This window comes from Sinocyclocheilus rhinocerous, unplaced genomic scaffold (assembly GCF_001515625.1).
Source record: "Sinocyclocheilus rhinocerous isolate Xijiao unplaced genomic scaffold, SAMN03320098_v1.1 scaffold2754, whole genome shotgun sequence".
Classification (NCBI taxonomy): Eukaryota; Metazoa; Chordata; class Actinopteri; order Cypriniformes; family Cyprinidae; genus Sinocyclocheilus; species Sinocyclocheilus rhinocerous.
Window position 1 is genome coordinate 36,482 of NW_015634251.1, and position 9,969 is coordinate 46,450.

Sequence of the window (9,969 nt, forward strand, 5' to 3'; positions counted from 1 at the left end):
AGATGGTTGAAAAGTGAAAATTAGATAAAGAGCAGATTGCTCAGACACAATTTGGTCAGAGTTTACAAAGGTTCAATTTGATTAATGCAGTCTCTGAGTGTTAAAATTTCAGATGGCTTCTGGAACAGTGTCTTGACAAAGGGAAGCAATGAACTGGAGTCTGTCTAACAAAGTGGTGAAGAAGCAAAGACAGCTGCAAAGAGAAGAAGAGGGAGGGGTTGATGGAAGCTCACCTCACCTCCTGAAAGAGAAGTTTAGACTTCAGAATGGAGAAAGACTGACTTAAAGCAGGAAAAGGTGATTCTTTTACTTGAGACTTTTCCTGAGGGTGAAGAGAACAGCCTGAAATGCAAATCTCTGGCAGGAGCAATCAAAAGCCAGACTGAGGAGAGACAGAGAAACAACGGAGACCATAAGATTGCTCTGCAGAGTTCTCTCAGGTTTTATTGTCTCTGAAAATAAAATCTCTTCTGGCATCAAAACTCCAAGACTCTGAGAAAGATTCTTCACAGCAGCGGCGGAAGCCACCACACCTGCCAAACACTGAACTCACAGGTCATGTAGATTGTGGGAAATTATTGTACACTATTGAGACGGAACTGGATTCCTCAGCCATCTTTGATCTCAATATCAAAATTCAAACACAAAAGCACAGATCGATTGGTGCAGTAGGTGTACGACACATTACAAATTAGCAACAAAAAAAACCACCAGCTTGTGTGATCATGTTTTAAAGGGGTCATATGATGCTTCTTTTAAAGATCATTATTTGGTGTAACAGAATATGTTGACATGCTTTAATGTTCAAAAAACACATTCTTTTTCAAATACTGTACATTATTGTAGGTCCTCTATGCCCCGCCTCTCTCAAACGCGTCGTTTTCTACAAAGTCCCTCCTTCCTACAAGCGCAGTCTGCTCTGATTGGCCAGCTGACCCAGTACATTGTGATTGGTCGAACACCACAAGCACGCGTCGGAAATGCAACGCCCCTTACCATAATCGCGAGCATCAGCTTTCAAAGTAAATATCAAGACAGGGCAACAGAGTCGCGTGACAGACACAGAGATGATGCAGTACACAAGCCGCGGTTAAGACAGCTGACGTGCTATGATTTCTGACAGGCTGCTCACTGCTGTGATGTGACCCTGTTCCCCTCACACACACACACACACACACACACACACACACACCATGCGCAAAACTCCGCATTTGAACAATCAATAGCAAATACTTAAACTAATAACAAAACAGTAGCTGAATCAGAAGCGCCAGATTGTCATAGCAAAGCCCTCTCCTAGGTTCACGAAACGGTCATCCATAAAATGCATTGCTGTTCTGTTGTAAGTAATCTTAAAGATTCCTAAATGCATCTACTTTCGGAAGGCCAAATAAAGTGCTTTTGCTTTCGCCTAGAAACACACAGCGTCTCCCTGACATGCTGCTTCAACACTAACTGCGGTTACTGAAACCACGCCTTCTTTCTTTGCGTGCACATTTGGGCAGCATTATGCAAATATTTCCACATAGTGACATAGATATGTGGGGGCGTGTTAGAATGAGCCGTTTTAGGGGGCGTGGCAGAGTCTTAACTTTGATAAAGAATATCTCTTTGGTTTTGAGACTTTAGTCTTTGCAACTTCAGGGATCTTATCTATGCACAATCAGCTTGTAACAGTCCAAAGAGAAAGGAAAACTTGAAATTGCATCATATGACCCCTTTAAAGCCATTTCTGGCTCGGAAATCAGTGATGACAAAAGACAGAATCAAATAATAATAATAAAAGTAAAGCAACTTTAATTAAGCAGTAATGCGCCTTTTTTAAAAGAAAATTAACAGACAAGCCTCAGTCATATAAAATGGTGAAAAAGACACAAGGGGGCCAAAGTGACCTTTGACCCCTGTCTGACCCATGTGGGCGAGCATGTTCATTAGAGCTCCAAGTCACAGCACTAATAAAAGAGGGGTTTCACTAGGCAGTATTTTCACTGTAGACCTTCTATTCTGTCTCTTCTCACATTCATTTCTCTATGCAATGAGAACAACCAGAAAGAATCTCTTCCTGTACATTCTGATTGAGATAATGATCCTTCATGGTTTGCTGTAGATGAGTCAGTTCTCCATTAACCCTCTGGAGGACCTTGAAGATGACACACATTTCCTCTTTTGTTCAACGTACTCTGTAAGACTCCTAAAGAATATGAATGTAATGGAAAAAGACATCTCAATACAAATCAATCATTAAAAATAATATGTTAGTGTGGTTGTTAACAGCAAAACTGTGAGAAATAGTAATTTGTAATTTGAAAGTTTACTGGCTTTTATCATCTATATAAAATGGGACAATTTAAGAATAAATTTGTTCTGTAATTTAACCATGTAACGTATACTGCAATGAATTCTAAACTGTAGCGAGCTGTCATTCTTGTTTTGTAAAAATATAAAAGAAATAGAAAAATAATGATTTTCAATTATGTGATTTTCTGTAACATTTGTCATCCACTATAAGAATTTTAATAATTCTAATTCTGTTATTAAACAAAAAAAACAAACAATATAATGTCAAAATATTTCACTATTTAGAGATAACACATCCACTTTTAATCTAAAACGAACTTCAGTCTCAATACTTTGGCTTGAGGGATTGTAATCAGTAAACAGTGTTTTATTTTATTGTAAAATAAAAAAAAAATATTTATTATTACTTATTTTATTGCTGCGGCTTTTATTTCTTACAATCCATTCAGAGAAGCAAAAATGACAAGAAACTGAAACTATGATTATGTGCTTGTTTTGTTGCCTTTGTCATGTCTGAATTTAGCACCATATGTTTTTTTTTATATTACTAGACACAGCAATGTTTCCAAGCATGGAAGTCATGTCATTTCAAATGTATGCAGTTGACACCGTATATATATGATCTCCCAATTTGTATTTTTTTCTTCACCTGAGATGCTTCTTGACGTCTTCTGTGCTGTGACCCCACAGAGACCCGTTCATTATGGTATCTAAGCATGCTCGCCCCCACCGGCCCTCAAACAGAATAAAAGGCAGCACAGTCTTCAAGTATTAACACAGCTCGGGCACTAAACCTCAGACACGCATTATTAGAGCCTAGAATCACTGCTAGGAAAACAAATGAGCAGGTTATTGTTAGCTTGCATTTCCCCCCACAAATATAATATATATAGATTAATATGCTTATAAATAAAAATTCAGTGCTGTAAAAACATCTCCGATTCCATAGGATCTGACCCACCGTAGAAGGCTCATCACGTTTATTTTTAAACCTTTTTTTGTCATCTTTTTCTCATGGGTATAAAGCTACTGTTCGGAGTATGTAAACTGAGCTTCTGTGTTAATAAGTCCTTCATTGAGCATAAAACACTGAAAAATTGAAGACTTGTTAATATCATAACTTTTTCTTTCTCGTTTTTTGGTTTAACGCAGCACAGAGCAAAGAATCCTTTCTTGTGTGTTTTTTTCAGTTGCGGTGAAGCACCAAGAAACACGTGTCAGTGTGTGTCTCTTAAAGTGTGACTGTAGTTTGTCCTGTAAGCGTCTCAGTGTGAATGTGGATGAGGGGTCTTTTTCTGTAGTCTCTGCTAGTGTTTTAGTACTGCGTCTATGTCAAGCAGCGCTCCACGTTGATGCCCTCCTCTGCGTGGACCTGCAGGTCGATAGGTCGCGCTGGCTGTTCTCCCGGTCGAGCGTTCATCAGAGAGAGATTCTTCACGCAGCCTGTGATACCTGATGAGTACTTCCCATCGGTCAATGCTTTCATGTCTGGAGCTCCACCTACAGTCCAAATACCAACAACCTTATGTCCGAATCAAATGATTATGAGTTTCTTTTACAAGAAAAAGCCATTTCTATGTGTCATCTGTAGGAGGCATCCAAACTTAGGGCATGCTTTTTATGTAGATGGTTGTGTGAATAAATCAGGTAAGAGAAACTATGTGTAAAAGTTTGGTTACTCTATGTTTAGGAGAAGTCTTATACATTTAAAAAACGATTAAATAATAGTTTAGATTTTTTTTCATGTTAGGATATGTTTAAGAAAAGCATGTGAATGAAAATTCATATTTTTGCCTAGATTTTAGAGTCTTAAATTCATTTTTGTAATAAATGCTAATGCCCTCTAAAGAGAGTATATTTGAAAATATAATAATTTCCCCATGTTTTTATTCACCAAACTGGAAAAGAAAAAAAATACTGAACTACTGTTCAAAAGATTTTTAAATGTTTTCGAAAGAAGTCTCTTATGTTCACAGGTCTTCAGTGTCACATGATCCTTCAAATCATTCTGATTTGGTGCTTAACTAACATTTCTTATTGGTATCAATGTTCAAACCAGTCATGCTGCTTAATATTTTTGTGGAAACTAATACATTTGTTTCAGGATTCTTTGATAAATAGAAAGGACAAAATAACTAAATTTATTTGAAATAGAAATACGATTTTAAACGATCTTTAAAATCGTTTATAATAATTAAATTATTAATTATTAAATTAAATAAATTAAATTATTAAATGTCTTTACTTTAAAAGAAACATCCTACTGACACAAACTTTACAAACAGTAGTGTTTTCTTTAGAATTATTATTTATTTATATAATTTCTTTAAAAACCCCTTTTTTCAGAACAACATCTACATAGTCTACATCACTTCATGGATGTTAAGAGTGAAACAACAATCTGATCAATACAAGTAAACAAATACCACTGTAATGTTATACTTACCCAGGTATATGTTGCCCTTGGTGTTCACCATGATGCTTTTGCCTTGCGATTGTCCACGTTGGACAGATCCTCCATCGATCTGGACGTAGCCCTGCTTACCCGTTCTGTTCAACACACAGAAAGAACTCTCACTATTATCTTTCTGTCATGCTTTCTATAACAGTTTGGAGAGGTAAGGAGCGTTACCGGACTGCAGTGATCATGTGCCACTGTCCATCATTGACTGGCTCTCTGGAGAGAATCTGAGCCTCTCCACTGCCCAGCTGGTAACTATCAGAGGAACAAGAGCACATTATGACCGGCTACAAAGGACTGATCTAGATCGGTAAGAAACTGAAACATACTGGCTGCAGCAAAGAACCATAGTAACATAAGTCATGAGATCTTGTGTATATTTCAAACTATTTCCAGGTTATTATACTGTCATCACATTAGACTCTTAAGCCATGTACCCGTGTGGCTTGTTAGTATGAAAATGTGCTTATTACTCACCTAAACACAAGATGTCCATTTTGTAAACCAAGACTTATGAAGTCCTTCCCCTTTCCTTGACCTCCCAGTTCCTGGAAAGCATTTTCAGTGAAATATTCAAGTCAGTCTCTCCGAGTCATCGGGAGGGAATATGGATGTAAACCACAGGCTAAAACCACAGGCTTCTGGAGCCAAACATTTAAACAGTAGTGTATATTGATGAAGATGTCTCTACGAATAACATTTCTCTTATGTATAATATTAGTTGTAACATGACCAAAAGGCACAGTTTATACAGTCCAGAAACAAAACCCCCAAAACTGTAAGACAAGTACCCTACTAGTTGGTTTTAAACACATCAAATGTATGACAATCTGCTGAATTTCAATCCACTGAAGGAGAAGTTTCATTCACAAAATATGGTTTTGATTAACATATAGCTGTTAACAGTCAACAATTTCGAAAGGTAAAAAAACCTTCAGAAATTGTTGACTGTACAACAAAACTTAACAAAACACGATTTTTTTACCCTATTTGTGAGAAGTGTAAATGTATGTCATAAACTGTTGGATACACAGGTGTGTTGATTGAACAGGTGTAAAAGCAGGTGATAAATATGCAAGCATAAGGCTAATTATTATGTCATAAATCAGTGGTTCCCGACCCTGTTCCTGGAGCTCGTGACACTGCACATTTAGCATGAAACAGAATTTTGCTTGGAATTTGCTCCAGGAACAGGGTTGGGAACCACTGGCATAACGAAAGAGCAAACTTTTAAATCACACTAATACATGCAAACAATAAATGCAGTGAAATTTCATTTGTTTACTCGCAATTAATGTATAACTGTGTATAACTTGAAGAACTGTGCCAGCAGTTAGTGTACTGTATGTGATGTAGAGAAAAAGCATTTGCTAAATCAAAGGTAAATATAAGTGCTGTTTTCTGAATGTTTATCTGTGCAAGTGTTGTAAAGTTCAAAGCTCCTTTGTATATATTCAGAGATAATGACACGTCCATGCTAATACAGACATATTTGTATGTCTGACTGCTTGTGAAGAGGGAATACCTTTATACTAGCATGCTTCTTACGGAGGCTTAGAGCGCCTGCAGGCTCCTGAGGAGGATGAAGGTGAGTTAGCCAGGCAAACATGCAATGCAGCCATTAAAATGTGCTTTAGAGGTGAGGGACAAAAGCATATTCCAAAACAGCTCCAAACAAACTCATTTTACTCAGTTTAGTGAAATGAGGCTGAATATGAAATGTAAAACACACTATGCATACAGTATCAGAATGTGAGAGTATGCAGGGTCCAAAACTAACAATGAAGAAACCTTAAGGTACCTTAAATTGCAACTATTTTAAGGTACATATACACACACACACACATACATATACCAAATAATTATTTTAGTTGATGAAAATTTAGTTATTTTAAGTTAACAGTAAATGTTATTAATTTTGACCCTGAGTGTATGTGTCCTGAGATCCAGTAGGGGGCTCATGTGTACAAACATACCACTCCCTGCCACATGATGAGGCCGTCTTTAGAGACAGTGTTGATCTCTAACTCAATGGTCTCTGGAGAGTCAGGAGCACTGAAACAAATCAAACCATCAATAGTCAAAAAAAAAGATTTTTGTTTGCCTTTACAAGCTGAGAGACAAGCCAAAATGATTTTCTGTGGTAAAAACTGCTGAATTTGTATAATTACGTCAGTTAAACAAACACCAAACACAGTTCATCAACTGTTTCACATATGAAGGGCCCTCACCTTCGTGGGAACATGGGCTTTGGAAGGGCCAGATATCCATTATCATGGAAATATGCAGAATATTCAATAGGAGAGTCTGGAAAAGAGAAACCAAAAAAATAAATCCCAGATGCCAACTCTGTGTTATACTACCACCCTGTGGAGCTTCACCAAATAACAGAATAAGCAGTCAATGAACAGAACTGACCCCCTGACTGACTACATTAACTCACATCTGATCTGATGAATTACTATTTATTTTATAAGTTATAAATGTGAGACTCCAAATAGCAGGCTTCATTGTGAAAAACATACAGTACAATCATCAAGGGCAACTCAGAAAAAGTCTTCATGAGATAAATGAAAATGAATGCAAATACACACTGCTGTCAAGGTAACATTCACAGTTGGGAACAACAATACGCATTCCTCACAAAGCATTCTCTTGAACCATGTAATAACCGGAGAACCCTCAGGCAACTGAGTGCTTACCAAGAAGTGCTTCATGCTCGGTGTTTCTGGCTGTAAACTCACCTGTCCGGTCGGCTCAAGTGTGTAAATGACGGACATTCGGTGGTTAGTAACTAAAAACGTGTTTGTTCACAGTGTGAGGACATTTTGTTTACAGACGTCGCTGTAGGTGAAAGTGCGAAAAAGATGTTGGTTGTTGGTTTCGCAACAAAGAGAAACAAGGATTTAATGAGAAAGAGATGACAAATTGAAACTGCAGCGAGAGGTTGACTGGACAAGACGCCTCAGGAGATGCTAAAGGGGAATTCTATGTATGTTCGCCTTAAGAAAATGTCACAGCTTTGCAACTGTCATAATTTTAATATTGCCCACAAAAACTGCAAAACTACCATAAACTTTAGGCGTATCACAGTGAAGACACAGAATTCCCCCTCAACGTTACATTTAAAACTTCACAGAGGACACAGTAACCAACTGAGTGCAGAGTGCAGATTGAGACCATTCATTTTGAAAGCACAATATTTCAGGGATCTATTTACAAGACAACAGTATCAATAAGCTGTTATACGTTTTTATTTTGTTTAAGAAAACTTTCAGCGACATCAAGCACTTCTTAGATATTCATTACAGCATTAAATACATTAATATACATCCACTACTGCTCAACGGTTTGGGGTCGGTAAGATATTTTGAAGATTTCTTTTCAATAAGGCTGCATTTATTTGATCAAAAATATGAAATGTTATTTCAAGTTAGAATAATGTTTTTTTTTTATGCATTTTTTTTTTAAAGCTGAGACTTTTCAAAAGTCTCAGACTTTTGAATGGTAGTTTAAATATAGGCTACTAGAAAAATAATTGTCTTAATATTTAAAAAAGATTTTTATTAAAATATCAGAACATCCTTAAAACAACGAATTTGCATAACTGCATAAATAATGTAGATAATAAGCAAATATGTTGTCAAATAATCTTTAACCCTACTGACAAATAGTTTAAAGAACAAACCTCACTACATTTAGATATTTATGCTCATAACATGAAAAATCTTTAAAAAATCTTATCTTACACTTTTTTTTTTTTTTTTTTACAAGTTTTGAGTTATTTTTATCAGGATAAATTTATTTTCAAGATGATTTTAATAAGGATTTTTTTCAACAATATCAATGAATTTAAATGCATTTCAAAAATAATTTTCTTCATCTGTATTGTTGATTAGAAATGTGCTTGATATTGCCTCAGATGTTGGTAATAAGAGCTCTGTAAACAGACCCCTAAAATTATTCACTTTCTGGCTTCCTTTTGTCCCCACATTGAGGCCGTTTGTTGTGGTTGTTTTATTTGTGCTGTTAGATGGGCTGATGGGCCCCGAGGAGGACGCTCTCCCCTGGTTAGTGACGAGCGTGTCAGGCAGACTGCAGTCATACTGTACCATTTCCCCCATTACCCTCCAAATTCCACAGCGCCTCGGTGAAGCTGGACTCCTGCCCTGTGTGTTTGGGATAGCCATGAGAGTGCAGGGGTGAGATTCATTCACATGTGGCCTCTTTCACCGGTCAACACGCTACTGCTGGATGACGTTAGGCAGCCTGACCGGTGTCGCCACGGTACGTTATGAAGAACCGACAATTATTTCCCTATGGTGCTTTATGATGAATCACTTACAGCTGTGGTTCAGTTTAATACTATGAAACTACTGAGAAATGCCTTTATTCCCACAGAGAATGTGAATTCTGTAAAATGACAAACGAGGCAAACTGTGTCTAAAGAGACCCATATATCATCAGTATGAATAATAAAGCAATTTAAATTCGCATTGCACACATATTGGCTTTAGTTAGCTGTATGTTTATCGCCATAGATGTTAAATGACAACATTTAAAACGTAATGTAAAATAAATGTATAGGACTATTAAAAACTAATTTTGTTAATTGAAAAAAGCTGAAATAAAATATAAATATTGGACGAAATACGTTGAAGTAAAGTTGAAGTAAAAAAAAAATGATGAAAACTAAAACAGAAATAAAGCTAAATAGAAATAAAAAACTAATAAAATGACAAAAGCACATAACATGGCTAAAACAAACTAAAACTAAAATTAAAATAAAAACTCAAAATCAAACATAAACTAAATGAAAATATTAATAAGTCATATATTAGTATATAAATAATACAAAAATAACACTAGTATGTGAGACTGGGCTAGTTTAAAACTTGTGAATTCTCCAAACTAACATTTAAACGTCATATTTATGCTCATAAAGCTATTTGGATCACAAGTCAACTGTATCTGTTTGATGAATGTATTTTTTTTGTCATGGGCAATAACAGTGAAAATGTACATTAGCTTCTATTCTGCCCAAGACTAAAGCTTGTGTCTTTCAAAAATAAACCTACATTGAGAAATATTATAACTAGCACCATTCTCTACTTATAATATGTCCTTAAAGATAAAGTGGACTTTGGGTGCAAAGAGCTGACAGTAATGTACAATATAGAAACACATAAAAATAAATGTACAATATATAT

General features: G+C 36.2%; 1 protein-coding gene and 1 long non-coding RNA gene across 2 annotated transcripts in view; both read right to left on the reverse strand.

Moving 5' to 3' along the window:
* Positions 1-739, reverse strand: part of LOC107745478 (uncharacterized) — a 5,811-nt gene extending 5,072 nt beyond the window's left edge. Inside the window, exon 1 of the long non-coding RNA XR_001640604.1 lies at positions 534-739. This is a non-coding gene — a long non-coding RNA (uncharacterized LOC107745478). The remainder of the gene's footprint in view (positions 1-533) is intronic.
* Positions 740-2,717: 1,978 nt separating this feature from the next.
* The window catches only part of LOC107745451 (basement membrane-specific heparan sulfate proteoglycan core protein-like), a 107,409-nt gene continuing 100,157 nt past the window's right edge, over positions 2,718-9,969 (reverse strand). Inside the window, exons 81-87 of the mRNA XM_016559323.1 lie at positions 6,991-7,066; positions 6,736-6,814; positions 6,285-6,332; positions 5,237-5,307; positions 4,931-5,014; positions 4,745-4,848; positions 2,718-3,798 (exon numbers count right to left, since the gene is read on the reverse strand). Of these exons, the coding sequence (XP_016414809.1) occupies positions 3,626-3,798; positions 4,745-4,848; positions 4,931-5,014; positions 5,237-5,307; positions 6,285-6,332; positions 6,736-6,814; positions 6,991-7,066 (635 nt within the window). The 3' untranslated portion in view covers positions 2,718-3,625. The remainder of the gene's footprint in view (positions 3,799-4,744; positions 4,849-4,930; positions 5,015-5,236; positions 5,308-6,284; positions 6,333-6,735; positions 6,815-6,990; positions 7,067-9,969) is intronic.